Here is a 16,066-nt window from a genome sequence, read left to right on the forward strand (position 1 = left end):
AATTTTACGCCCCACAATTCTTAATTTTGATTTCTTACTTCTTACTCCATAATGTTACACTAACTATAAATTGTTTGACATAAATATATTTTATCTTGATCCAAGTAACTTTTCAAATGTCTTCAATAAGTTCAATTTAAAATAAATTATTAAAAAAATTAAAACTATTTTTGAAAATTAATTTTTTTATTTAATTTTAGTAATAATATTGATCAAATAAAATTACAAACATGCATCACAACTCCATCTCTACGACAATAGCTGTACTGAATAAAATACAGATTTCTATATCAATTTCATCACAGTATTTTGTATTAAAATAAGTTTTTTCAATTTAAGAAAAATAAAGTGATAATTTAACAAATAATAATAATAATTTCATAAATGAAGAAGTATTTAAAAGAATTAACAATTTATAACTATAGAAAAATATAGATTTTACTTAAATATAGCTAATTTTGGGTGTACATTTTATAAAATATGGATTATTATTTAAAAATTGTTCAAATTGTTCAACTTCTTTATTATAAAAGATTTGACTTTATATTTCATTTTATTTCAGTCAATTTTAATTATTGCGAAGTTGAACAATTTGAACAATAAGGAGAACTTAAGATCTTGATAAAATAACTAAAAATTTGTACTCTTTATACTGCTATAACAAATTTTGAACATGCTTCAAAAGCGCCATCTCTACGACAATAGCTGTATTGAAAAAATACAAATTTTATATATTAATTTCATCACAGTATTTTGTATTAAAATAAGTTTTTTCAATTTAAGAAAAATAAAGTGATAATTTAACAAATAATAATAATAATTTCATAAATGAATATGTATTTAAAAGAATTAACAATTTATAATTCTAGAAAACTATAGATTTTACTTAAATATGGCTAATTTTGGGTGTATATTTTATAAAATGTGGATTATTATTTAAAAATTGTTCTAATAGGAACTTAAATAAAATTGTTCTAATAGGAATAAGTTTTTTTCAATTTAAGAAAAATAAAATGATAATTTAACAAATAATAATAATAATAATTTCATAAATGAATAAGTATTTAAAAGAATTAACAATTTATAATTTTAGAAAACTATAGAGTTTATTTAAATATGGCAAATTTTCGGTGTATATTTTATAAAATATAAATTATTATTTGAATATTGTTCAAATAGAAATTTCACAATAATTAAAATTGACTTAAATAAAAAGAAATATAAAGTTAAATATTTTATAATGAATACCAATAAGAAGAATTTAGAATCTTGAGAAAATAAAACTAAAAATTTATACTCTATAACAATTTCAACAATATGTATCGTCAACGCCATCTCTAGGACAATAGCTCTATTGAAAAATACAGGTTTCTGTATTGATTTCATCATAGTATTTTATTTAAAAATAATAAAACGTATATTTGTCCAGACAAATGAATGAATCATTATTGGTTTAAAAACATGAAGTTAATAGTTTTTTTTTTGAATGTTTGATAACTGTATATCAAAAATAAAAGAAATCTAACCCCTGGATTTATTTTTTATGCCTCTGGGTATACGTGTGTAATGAAATTGCTTATGTGAAAACACCAATAACAGATCCATCAAATTATAAACTCATGACCAAACCAAACTGGTCGATTTCCAATGCAACGCAGATTAATTAGAAGCATGCCAATAAACAACTCGTGTTTTAATTAACAAAATATCAACTTTTGACGGTAAAAAAGCGGTTTTTTCATTTATGACGGACAACGGGGTAAGTTGAAGTTATGTCCTGATGAGCTGTAAACAGTTTATGAGTGAGGCAACAGCTGTAATCTTGTCGAAACAAACTACTAAAAAAGACATAAAGAGCTCTAAAACAAAATAAATCATGGACGGTTTTTTCGTGCAGACCCACTCCGGGCTGACATAAAGAACGCTTTGACAAAATATAAAAGGTACATAAAAGTGTGTTGATTATTACTTTGGCTCGGGAATTCGATGCTAGTTTTTGAATTTAATTCGATTTTAATAAGTGGAAATGGGCGAGCATGAATTTTAATCTCCTTAAGTTGGGACAAAAGACATTACATACGTTATAATCTGTGGAATCAAATCAGATATAAGCCCAGCTTTGAACCAGTTAGCACAAACAACCAATGTTAATTTCGAGTCCGGTTTCGGGGACCATATTGCCAACTTATCTTTCATCATACGTTACGCCACAGTTGTGTATTAATGGCGTCGAGTTTAAGAATAATTTAGAGCTTAAGCTTGTTTGGTAAAGTTATATACATACGGCCGCCACGGCATTAACCGCTCGTTTCATGCTCCCGGGAGTTACTTCATATAAAGTGGAAATAGGACGAAACCTGCATAAAATTTATGTCGCCGAATGCACTTGCAACTTCCCCCCTAAACGATCCATTATGTGATTGTGTGATGTCTTCCCCATTTCCGTGATTCCACGCCGAATGAATTATTAGGGAGTCGTGTTCCGAAGCCGAAATATTAAAACGGGTTTATCGACACCCATCTGGCGAAGTTAAAGTAAAAGAAAAAGTGGCCCTAAAGCTGAATTAGCGCCGAGGCCATGAAAGGGTTAGCAGCAATAACAGTAAATTCCGGGGGCCGCTCCGTGAGAGAGGCCGGAGCACTACACGCCAAGGAATTTACATGAGACAAGGGCGTAACAAAAATTAGAACTTTACGGCGAAAGGACACCTTCACAGTGGGACCATTTAATAGCGTTAGCTGCTTCGTTTGCAAGGATAACTAGTTTAAATTTATTATTCCGGACTCAAAGAGCATAAATTGCAAAGTTGCTTTTATGTGCATGTGTGACGTTTTCAAACCCTTCTTTTAAATGTGTTTTTTCTTTCTTTTTCCCGGTCTAATCTTTACTTTATGTTAATTAAAAGTTTACGGGCCTCCTTAATTAACTATTTTGTTAATATGTTGGGTGAAACCACATCAGACCATCGCCAAGATTTGTAGGCTGACCTAATTTACTTCCAACAAGTTGCCTTGCAATCTCATAAAAGTCTACTATTAAACTTCCTGCGTAATTTAATAGTAACGTTTCCAAACTTCGATTACTTCAGTTACAGTTTCCACCATTTTTATCATTTCATATCAAACACATTTTAATATCACTCGAATATTTTTACCTAACTCCCAACTTCAGCACCAGATTCTTTAATAAAAGTCTCGTAATTGAAGTTTTCTCCTTGAAATTTTAACCAATTAGATACTGAGTAGTTTTATTTATTTTAATATCTCCTGTAAGAAATCATTTGGCTAAGTGGGCTAAGAAAATAAGAAAATGTTGCTTTGGAAACTTGAATAAACAACATAGTTGTTACTATAGTATTAGCATAAACATCAGTTCAAACAAAAATATATTCAACATAATCAAAGCAGTTAAATGGCAAAGAGAACCCGTCAATCTCACAGACTGTTAGAGAAGGAATTACAATTTAATATTAAAGAGCTTAATACAACCAGTATGTATAATAATAAATAATTTTATACTATACTCCATTCAAACTATGTACCCTCCTTACCTTATGTGAATGGACTATAGGATATTCGAAATCTCTTTAGGAATCGACAACGTTTGAGTATTAGTAATTCCTAAACTCACTACCACTAAAACACAGCTGTTATATTCTGAAATATTTCTAGGAGATGATATTAAAAGAGAACTACAAAGGACTGCACAATTTTTCAAGCTTGAAATAAGCAAAATGGTCAGTGATTACATCATAGAGATGCCCATGCAACTCAAAACAGCAACCTATGGCGAATTGGTACGTCCAAAACCAAATCAATTGGAGACCCCCATAACCCGATAAAATTTTTAGAAAAAAGGAATAAATTTGGAGTCGTCTTCCATGTTTTCTTCAAAACTTGATTCTACACAGATGGATAAGTCGGCGGAACCTAAAAAGCCAGCTCCACTAAGGAAAATTACCAGACAATCCAGGTCTGCTACAAGGGCCAAATATGTTACTCCAGCGAACAGACGCAGAGCCCAGTCTTATGATCCAATCACTCCTAAAGTAAACCAATCAATTAAAAACATTAATTACATAAAAGAATTAGGGTTATTTAAGTTGACCTCCACTTTTTTATATGTCAATTGGAGGTTAAATCTTTAAAAAGGGGTATTTTTGAGAACATTTAAATTCTTTGACTTAATTATTCGTTATTAAGTGTTAAAAAGTTATTTATTAAATCTATTTATTTATAATTTTTAAATGACAGGCAAGTGTATTAAATGAAATCTTTTTATTACTCTTTAGACAACTCTTTTATAAACATTTTGTGTCTATAAATATGCATCTATTACCATGTGTGCTTTAAAAGCTTTCCCACATTTCCCTGTAATTGAAATGATCAAGTAAATTTGTTTGTTACTCCATACCTAGTTTGAATGGAGTATAGGTACATATAAAAGGGGGTCATACAATGTAGTAAAGCACTTTTTTTCATTCAATTTCTTAAAACAATATAGAAAAGAGAACGAAATAAGTCTTTTGGTTTATAATTTCTAAATGACAGGCAAAAGAATTAACAGAAATCTTTTAATTACTCTTTAGACAACTCTTTTATAAACATTTTGTGTCTATAAATATGCATCTATTACCATGTGTGCTTTAAAAGCTTTCCCACATTTCCTGTAATTGAAATGATCAAGTAAATTTGTTTGTTACTCCATACCTAGTTTGAATGGAGTATAGGTACATATAAAAGGGGGTCATACAATGTAGTAAAGCACTTTTTTTCATTCCATTTCTTAAAACAATATAGAAAAGAGAACGAAATAAGTCTTTTGGTTTATAATTTCTAAATGACAGACAATGAATTGACAGAAATCTGTTTATTACTCTTTAGACAACTCTTTTATAAACATGTTGAGTCCATAAATATGCATCTATATTACCATGTGTGCTTTAAAAGCTTTCCCACATTTCCCTGTAATTGAAATGATCAAGTAAATTTGTTTGTTACTCCATACCTAGTTTGAATGGAGTATAGGTACATATAAAAGGGGGCCATACAATCTAGTAAAGCACTTTTTTTCATTCCATTTCTTAAAACAATATAGAAAAGAGAACGAAATAAGTCTTTTTGTTTATAATTTCTAAATAACAGGCAAATGAATTGACAGAAATCTTTTTATTACTCTTTAGATAACTGTTTTATAAACATTTTGAGTCCATAAATATGCATCTATTACAATGTGTGCTTTAAAAGCTTTCCCACATTTCCCTGTAATTGAAATGATCAAGTAAATTTGTTTGTTACTCCATACCTAGTTTGAATGGAGTATAGGTACATATAAAAGGGGGTCATACAATCTAGTAAAGCACTTTTTTTCAATCCATTTCTTAAAACAATATAGAAAAGAGAACGAAATAAGTCTTTTGGTTTATAATTTCTAAATAACAGGCAAATGAATTGACAGAAATCTGTTTATTACTCTTTAGACAACTCTTTTATAAACATGTTGAGTCTATAAATATGCATCTATATTACCATGTGTGCTTTAAAAGCTTTCCCATATTTCCTGTAATTGAAATGATCAAGTAAATTTGTTTGTTACTCAGTACCTAGTCTGAATGGAGTATAGGTACATGATAAATGATAACTTTTTAACATTTAATTGCTTATAATCAACTCCCACAGTTAGAAGACGAAGGAATTAAAAAGAACTTGTAACGATTAGCGTTGATTCTTGTGACAGGTGGAGCCGAACACCCCCCAAATGATTTTGCGCACACCCCGACCGGGTGAGATGGTGCTGTCGCTGCACGGCAGCCCCCTCTACACGGGCGTGGTGGCTTCGGAGAAGAACCCGAACGTCACCATACCGATGGGCGACGGCAGACACATAACCGTCCATCCGAGGGGAAACCTGAGGTGCTCCTCGGTGCCGGACCTGGACGCGGAGACGTTGCGCGGCCTGGCGCAGCTGCGCGACAACCTGGACACGCTGGTCCAGTTGCGCAGAACCTGATGTGTTGTACTTGATTTAATTTAGTTTCGGCAATAAACGTTGACGTGCCGCCACGTATGTGTTTGCGTTTGTGTATGTATGTATGTATTCATGGTGAATTGAAATTTATGCTTATTGTCGGACCGACGTACAATGCCAACTAATATCATGCCGAAAACACGCATAAGAGTAATTGCTGGAGAATATGGCTCGTGAGTTTGATTTATGCCATTGTGCTGCCACCGTGTATTCCTGCTCCTGCTGCTGCTGCTGCTGCTGCTGCAATATTACGTTTCCCGTTCTTGGAAGACGCCGCCTTGCTAATTAAGTTTCAATCAAAATTGGGACACGTTTGGACGGATCATCGGTCTTTGTGGCCCATTATAATGCGGTGTGGCCATCGATAAAAATAAATCCCGACGCGTTTGTGCATAACTTAGGCCGGAAATGAATGAGGGGTCTCCACCACCCGATGGACTCCTTTTTTTCGCTCCCCCGTCGCCCATTTGTCAAACGTCGCTGATTCGCCGTACGTGGACACTTTGAAAAGGTCTTATTGTACAAATTGGCCGCCAATATGGATCGGCCCCCTTTGAAAGCTTAAACAAAAGTTCAATTATAAAAGTTTTTCGTCGTGCCTCGTAGCTTTTAGTCGGAGCTGTAGCTTTGTAAACAGCATTAAAGGAAAATCGTAAATTGAAATTCATTATTAAATCGAAATTGTCGACCGAACAAGAGAATATTACAGCAAGTTTCTATTATATACTGTTTTAACGAATCCTCACGAGGGAAGTGCACAATGGGCCGACCGGTCCCAAGATGAAAAACAAGCGCCTCAGACATATTGCCGGTGCACGGAATTCATTTCGAATTAACCTCGTTCCCTGAATGGCCGCACGAATAATTATTTGATTTTTAGCAAAGGCAAAAGCGCAGCAGTATATTATTGTCGCAGGCATCATTTCATTCAATCGTTAACGGTCGGACTCAATTACATGTAATAACGTAATAACAAAACAAATTGAGTGGTATGTTTAGTGTCCAGGACTGCGGTTGAATTTTCAGCATACAATAATCCTGCTAGCAGTTATTTCATGCATAAAATAGAGCCGTGCAAACACGTATACAAAAGGTATTTTGAAATAATTTAATGAAACGCTGCTTCTGAATGTTGTTAGAAACTTGTGCTTCGAACAAACAATGCGAGACATTATAATGAATGCACACGTTGTCGTGTTTAATGTTTGATAAAAATTAAATGCCCATAGTTTATTATTAAATTAAATGGGCGACGGCAAAGTATGATTCCGCCATAACTATTATGGTTTATACGTCTCTGGGGCGGTCGAAAGTAATATGGCGTGTGTGTACGCTAACAGACAAGGTTGAATTGTGTATGGCCTTAGTTGATGCCGGGGAAACTTTGTCCTCGGAGAAAACTCCATAATCAACCCTCCAATTTACTTCTAATATAATTTAGAAAAACTCTTTGCTCCTCGACCGTTTATTATCGCTAATGAGTACGTATTTACTTTAACATTTCAATTCTACAGCTTTGAACTTGCTCAGGCTTAAAGGACTTTACTTTTACTTTAAGTTTATTATCTAATTTAAATCGAAATTCGTACGTCTAACTCCAATTTTTAATTAAGTGCTAACTATATTTAAATTTTAATTAACTGTGGTTTATAAATTATAATTACTTCACACATTTTTAATTAACGAATATTAATTAATGTATTAATTATAATGACAGTGGTGAATAAAAATAATTGTAAAATTCTTGTAATTGATTTATTAATTAAAGTTTTAAATTAATTTTTTTCCAAGTAATGTAATAATATATAATTCTTTTTTTGTTACACATCAAAAATTAGCTGAATTTATATAAGAAAATCATTTCGTAAGTGTTTACAGCGCCATCTCTTGAACAATAGCCAAATATATGTAATACAGGTTTCTATATTAATTTCCTCCTGTTATGTTGTTTGAAATGTCCTCTCTTATTATTGATTTTTTGTATTTATAGGTTAAAATTTCCATACAAATTTAATAGCTAAATTGGATTATAATTAAAACTTATTTTGATGTAGGTGGACAGAATATAGTGTAGTTAATTAAAATAAAATTTTAAGTATGAATCCACAGTTGTTTAAATTTGAGTCAATCAAGTTTACGGTAATTGGTCACCACAAAGACCAGATCCGAATACAATTGAAACCTCAATTATTAATTGAATAATCCTGGAATTAATTTCAGAACGAAAACCATGATTAGTGATAGCAAAGAACTGAGTAAATATAATTATTGAAAGTAGTCTGTTTCATTTTGAAATAATATTTTTAATGGAATGTAAATCACATTTAAAATTTAATTAACTCTAAGTTACAATAATGCAATATTATTTCATTATAAATTAATATTTTTAATTAATAAATATGAATGAGAGATTTGCTCAAAAAATTGAACCAAACACAAAGCTTATGGTAAAAATATATTAACTATAATTTCAAATTAAATTGTCGTGTTTAAATTATAACGCAGAGCAAAATTTCCAGTACGAAATTAATCGTTTTGAGTATTTTTAGCAATGAGAAAAGATGAAAAATAACGAAACAATCAATCAGAAAAAATGAAACTGGCATAGCATTTCTCTTTGAATTGAAACGTTCTTTAGAACCTTGATTTATTTATAGCCGTACTTTATTTTGTGCCGGTCGAATCTCTTCGCTTTTGCGGATAATAACATCCCCCTCTCCCTGACAACGAGGATTTATTTAAAATTCACGTCCGCGAGATATTTCCAGTTCAATGGTGGGTCAAGAACTTGGACATGGTGCAATATTCATTAAACTTTCGGGGAAGAATGATTAGTTGTGTGGGGTTAAATGTGAATAATTAAATCGAGGATTTCACAGTTGAGCTGCACAATAATGGAGGTAAAGTTATGTCACCGCATAATGGATAGTTCTCCGAAGGGTTAATCGAAGAGGTCAGTTTGGTCGATGCCCGGGGTTGATTTGCTGAACGTATTTCATAATATTGGGGGGTGGTATGCTAATTTTACTACCGCCGGAATGTCTCGCCGAAGTTTATTTAAACTTTACACTGTTTTTGTTGAGTTAATTAAATGTAGGTGGATTTTAGTTGGACCGGCGAATCCACCAAAATTTCACCACCGATAATAAATAAGCCTTTTGCTTGGACGTATTTCATAATATTAGGGGTTGTATGTTAATTTTACCACCGCCGGAATGTTACACCAAAGTTTGTTTAAACTTTCCACTGTTTCCGTTGTGTTAATTAAATGTGGGTGGATTTTTAGTTGGACCGGCGAATCCACCAAAATTTCAACGCCGACGACAAATAAGCCTTTTAACTAACCGGAGTGGCACAATCGTCATTGTCTGAGATATACTTTTAAAGGGCGCTTTGTGTCGCCAAAACGAGTCCGTCTTTCAATTAAGACACGTTCCTTTATCGCGGTGTCGATTGTGTATTGTGTATCGACGAAAACAGGATCCAATTTACCGATTTACCGATTTACCGATTTACCGATTTACCGATTTACCGACGACGGTTTAACGAGTGGCTGCGTCAGTTATTGTGTACGAACCGCATTCCGTGATTACAACTATTACAGAGCCATTACATAACTTGATTACATTAGGGATGTGTTCAGGTTTAGTGACATAAACGACATTCGAATCAACTGTAATTATGTAGGTGTTACTCGGTTTGCAGTCGGGTCATGACCACCGACACGCTGATGTTTCAGCGTGAAACAAGATACTGCGTTCGGGGTGTAATTATTTATTGCCCTATTGCCCGGTTGATAGTTTTAGTTTGCGATATCGCGCCGATTATAGATTTCGTACGCCGGATTCGGTCGCCGTTTCAATCCATTCTATTTCCACCCTTTCAATTTGAATTATAATCAACGTCCTGTTTTATATTTCTCTTTATTGGTTACAACTAATTTTTATATACATTTTTTTAAACTAGAAATATATTAATATTATAAAAATTGTAAACCAATTTTGTTTCATTTGAAGTATTGAAATGTTATAGTTTTAAAAGACTAATAAAAATAATATGGTGGTTAATTTTCCTTTACTAATTTACAACTAGGTTTAAAAAACTTTTCCCTTTTTCTTGCCATTAAAATTAATATCTTTAAAGTTTGAAGTAAGTTTATGAATATTACAAGTTCAGCTTTTATCGAAGCAAGTAAAATTATGTTAAATCCTTTCTAAGAAATTTTGGCTTAATAAAAACCTTCTCACCACTTTTTCTGAATTATATTTTTAAAATATTAAAGAAAAATTCAATAAATTGATAGAGAAAATGACAAATATTTTTAAGAAATTAAATGAAAGTTATGACGATCTCTGATGTTATTTAATTATATAAAAGTTTAGAATTTAATATTTTTTACACTATTTATTTTATTTCATTTTCTGATAATTAAATTAAAAGTACCATAATATAAGTAAATATAACAAAAATTAAAATTATAATATATTTTATATTCTAGTAAAAAATTATGGAATATAATGAAATAAATATTGTAGTGTATTTTACAATAATTTATTCTGTTTGAATTTATTTTACTTTATTTTGTTTTCATTTTATTTAAAAACAATAGAATAGAAATGAAATAAATGTAATGAAATTGAATATTATATCTAATTATATTCTATTTTGTCTGTTTAATCAAATATTTAGTTTATTTTATTGATTTATCATAATATAAATTATGATGTATTTTATGATAATTTATTCTATTTGAATTTAATTTACATTATTTGGTTTCATTCTACTTTAAAATACTAAAATAAAAAGAAATAAAAATAATGAAATTGAATATTATATCTAATTATATTCTATTCTGTCTGTTTAATCAAATATTTAGTTTATTTTATTGTATTTTTGTATAATATTTTATTTATTTAATTTTTTGTAATTAAAATATAGTAAATAAAAAAAAAAATATAATAATTTATTATATTTGAATTTAATTTATATTATTTGGTTTCATTCTACTTAAAAATAATAAAATAAAACGAAATAAATATAATGAAATTGAATATTATATCTAATTATATTCTATTTTGTCTGTTTAATCAAATATGTAGTTTATTTTACTGCATTTTAGTATAATATTTTATTTATTTAATTTTTTATAATTAAAATATAGTAAATATAGAAAAAAATATATAAATTATGGTGTATTTTATAATAATTTATTCTATTTGAATTTAATTTACATTATTTGGTTTTCATTCTACTTAAAAATAATTAAATAAAAAGAAATAAATATAATGAAATTGATTATTATATCTAATTATATTCTATTTTGTCTGTTTAATCAAACATTTAGTTTATTTTATTGTATTTTTGTATAATATTTTATTTATTTAATTTTTTATAATTAAAATATAGTAAATATAGAAAAAAATATATAAATTATGGTGTATTTTATAATAATTTATTCTATTTGAATTTAATTTACATTATTTGGTTTTCATTCTACTTAAAAATAATAAAATAAAATGAAATAAATGTAATGAAATTGAATAGTATTTCTAATTATGTTTTATTTTTTCTGTTTAGTCTAAAAGTTTGTTTATTTTATTGTGTTTTTGTATATTATTTAATTTTTTATATTTAAAATGTACTAAATATAATAAAAAAAATACAAATTTTGACGTATTTTATAATAATTTATACTATTTGAATTTATTTCATATTATTTTGTTGTCATTTTACTTAAAAATATTATAATAAAATAATTTTTTATTGGTAATTTACTTACTTTATTTTATTATACTATTGTGTATTATTTTGTTTAATTATTATAGTGAAAGTACCATAAAATGCAATAAAAATTAATACTCTAGTGTATTTGTTGTTTTGTTGTATTTTTTTCATTTTATTATATTTAAATACATATTATGGAAATTATTTATGACATCATATTCTTAGAATATTATTTAATATGTTGTTAGAAATATATTTCGTATACTCCCATCTATTTTATTTTTATCTTAATTTAGCAGCTGAAAATTGCCAATAAGGTGAAAATGTTTACCATAATATTATTTACACAGAAACATCGGATCAGGATATTAGAAACAAGGCATGGAGCTAATTTATTGGCCTTAATTGAAGTTACTGTTACGAAAAAGACAGACTCAGTTTATAAATCTATTAACAGTCGAATATAAGGGTAAGAAATACCCTAAAAAATTTCTGTTCTCGAGAATATTAGCCAAGATCAAAAAAATATTTAAAATAAGGTGGAAACATTGAAATTTGACGTAGGATTTAAATGGCGCATTCGCCATAATTTAAAGTCCGTAGACCGGCGATTCCGCCAATTTTTTAAGTCATCACAACGTCCCGAATGGAGTGCGACACTCGAAAATCCGGCCGATTTGCATAAGTTTCCAGTATATTTGGAGTTGGTCGCCATTTAGTACGTCGGCCAGAACAGTAATTGCACATTTTGTGAGAACTAGAAGTTATTTCTAGAAATGCATCAAACATAAAATACGTGACTCGCCGCGGAAATGAAACTCTCTAATACAATTACATGGTCCGCGTAACATTTTTCATTTAATAATACCAAATGATCCAACCTAAAACATTTTATGCACTTTACGTGACGGCGATAAAATTCTCGCTGTGTACAAAATATTTTCGATACACCCCTATTAACAACATGCACTCATTTTTACTTCATTTAAAGCCCACTAGTTTTAATTGTTCCTAAATTATTCATACACAAACTACAATAGATCTTCTGTCAATAGACCGAGACGTGTGTCTGACGTTTTATTTATGTAAAATCATTTAATTCAGCCATAACACAGTAACTAAGTAAATATCCCTGACCCTTAATAATTGTGTTGTCTTCGAGTAACAAATTCATAATGGCCCCAAGCATTGAGCCCTCGCGCACCTGTTAAATCTGGCGTTGGAGAAAATTTCCAGTCACGTACATTAAATTCTGGGACGCAGAAACTACAAAAGACGAGTCTTGTTGGAACTCAATTATAACTTGTGTTACGTACTGTAATATTTGTGACACATTTCATCGACGATATTAAACTAAGTCCCTCTCTTTTATTAAAGTTTTAAACGTTCCATCCTTAATTAAAAATCAACCGCACTGATCTGATGTGGTTCTTCGCATCACATAAAATCGGGGACGTAAAAAACCAGAAAAAATGACCAGATTTAAATGCAATCCACGATTTACAAGGCTTGGAAGTTTAGTTTTAAACGCCATAAAGAAAATTTACTTTTCAATAGTTCCATAAGTGATTTTCTAGTTGCTCAAATAAATAAACTTTCCACCACCAGCGAGTACGTGACGAGCCTTCTTATTAATATTAATAACACCCCACTCCGCAGACGCTTAATAATAAAAACAAAAAAAGGTGACACCGCAGCTATTAACGAGGGCCATCCCGAAATCGGGCCCGAGGTCGATGTTCCGCTGCTGCGAAAAGTCCGGTAATTAGTCGGGGTCACAAAAAAAAAATTAACAAAGAATAACAAACAAACAGAAATCGTGCGGGGCCGTCCACCGGCATTTGTGACCGCGATGCGAGATGTGCCCCCGCTTTAATTGAATCGAACGCCGCGGGCCTTTTCACGGGCACCGGATAAAAAAGGCAATTGTTCTGGGATTCACAGCGGTCGACGACGATTTTTATTTTTTCAAGTCGGAATTGAAAACATCATCCAATTATTCGGTTTCGACGTTATTTCATTGTGTTATCGCGGGATTTTTTTTTTGTTTTTTTTTTTCGGAAAAAAAGGCACCGGTCGACCTAATTTGGTACCGAATTAAAAAGTATTTGGTGCCAATTTTGGTCCAGCTTTTTCTCACATTGGAAGTGCATGGACTCTTTTAAATTATTTAAAAAATGTGTATTAATAATAATAAAATACGTTGTAATTATGGTCAAATTAAACACCATAATTTTATTTAACTTTAAAATAATATAAAACAATTTTTTAATTAAGCAAATTTATGCCAATATTAATTTCAGCTTTTACATTCTTTTCAGAAAGAAACTTCCCCTTTGTCACTTGGTAAGTAGTTAATATACACAGATTGATTCACCTAACTGATTCATTAGAAGTTAATGGAGAAAGAAACAAAGATTTGATTTAATTTTAGTACTGAAACTTGTAATATTGATGTATATTTAAGGAAGAAACTATTATAGGAACCTACATAACTCAAAATATGACTATTGTCTGAAAGATGGCAGTACGGTCGTATTTTAAAAATATTCAATCATTCGAAGTTTTGCATATTTAAATTATACATATAATTGCTACACTATATTTCAATAGTTTTTGAGGTATTAATTTTTTATAAAAATTTTGACAGATTCAAGTAGTCCAACTAAAATGTCTGTAAAGTCACCAATTTTGAAGGTGCAAAGTTTATTTTTGACATACTTGTTAACCAATGATCATACTATAAGAAGCCATAATTGGTACTTCCAAATTTTATACAGGGTGGTCGTTATTTACTTTTAATTTTATACATATTAAAACATCAATAACTTTGTTATTTTTAATGAAATATTCTATACATTTTTACATTTTTAAATTCTACATATAATTACAAATAAAATGGTTATACTATGTACTATATCTATATCTAATAGTTTTTGAGTTATTAATTTTTTTTATAAAAATTTTGACAGTTTCAGGTAGTCTAACTAAAATATCTGTAAAACCACCAATTTTGGAGGTGCAAAGTTTATTTTTGACGTACATGTTAACCAATGGTCATACTATAAGAAACCATAATTGGTACTTCCAAATTTTATACAGGGTGGTCGTTATTTACTTTTAATCTTATACATATTAAAACATCAATAACTTTGTTATTTTCAATGAAACATCCTGTACATTTTTACATTTTTAAATTCTACATATAATTACAAATAAAATGGTTATACCATGTACTATATCTACATCTAATAGTTTTTGAGTTATTAATTTTTTAATAAAAATTTTGACAGATTCAGGTAGTCTAACTAAAATATCTGTAAAACCACCAATTTTGAAGGTGCAAAGTTTATTTTTGACGTACATGTTAACCATCATATTATATATTATATTATATCATATTATAAGAAGCCATAATTGGTACTCCCAAATTTTACACAAAGAGGTTGTTATTTTCTTTTAATTTTATACATTTTAAAATATCATTAACTTTGTTATTTTCAACGAAACATCCTGTACATTTTTACATTTTTAAATTCTACATATAATTTCAAATAAAATAGCTATACCATGTACTATACCTACATCTAATAGTTTTGAGTTATTAATTTTTTTATAAAAATTTTGACGGATTCAGGTATTCTGACTAAAATATCTGTAAAACCACCAATTTTGAAGGTGCAACGTTTATTTTTGACATACATATTAACCAAAGGTCATACTATAAGAAACCATAATTGGTACTTCCAAATATTATACAGTGTGTTCGTTATTTACATTTGATTTTATGTATGTAATACAGAAGTAAAATGATTCTCATATGGGAAATTCTTTTATAAAATAGGGAAACTTTAATCTTATTAACTGTAATTTTTGTAAAGATATGCAGATTATTTTAGAACAGTCGTAACTCTTTGACGTCGAACATAAGTAAAAAATTAATTGGGTATAATAATGAGGGTATTCCCGTATTCCATTAAAACAGTTAAATTACAACCGTCGTTGAGTAAAGGATGACTTTAGTGAACCCAACCATGTCCTAGATTAGAAGCCACATTTTATTAGCCAAAGTAATTACTCCGAAGGGACATTCGGGATATAAAAATATAAAATCATCCACGTTACTCGTGTTAAAATTGAGCAACGACGATTCCACTTATTGCACAGAAATCAGGTGAAAACAGTCTGTGCCAAAATAGTAAATAGTATTTATATGTCTGCAAAACAGCCTGCAGTGCTCTGCAAACATATATTGTAGAGAACAAATTGGTATCCATTGCCTGAAATGCTGATGAATGTTGCTTTCAGACGGTT

The 16,066-nt window shown here is 29.8% G+C and overlaps 2 protein-coding genes across 2 annotated transcripts in view; both read left to right on the forward strand.

Annotated features, from left to right (window-relative positions):
* Window positions 1-16,066, forward strand: part of LOC109607121 (trypsin beta-like) — a 256,249-nt gene that overhangs the window by 10,893 nt on the left and 229,290 nt on the right. The window lies entirely within an intron of this gene.
* LOC109603942 (borealin) lies at window positions 3,373-6,063 on the forward strand. Its single transcript, XM_049965520.1, has 4 exons — window positions 3,373-3,491; window positions 3,673-3,797; window positions 3,852-4,049; window positions 5,738-6,063. Exons 1-4 carry the CDS (start codon window positions 3,413-3,415, stop codon window positions 6,008-6,010), a joined length of 675 nt encoding a protein of 224 aa, XP_049821477.1. The 5' UTR covers window positions 3,373-3,412; the 3' UTR covers window positions 6,011-6,063.

The sequence above is a fragment of the Aethina tumida genome, chromosome 3, assembly GCF_024364675.1.
Source record: "Aethina tumida isolate Nest 87 chromosome 3, icAetTumi1.1, whole genome shotgun sequence".
NCBI lineage: Eukaryota > Metazoa > Arthropoda > Insecta > Coleoptera > Nitidulidae > Aethina > Aethina tumida.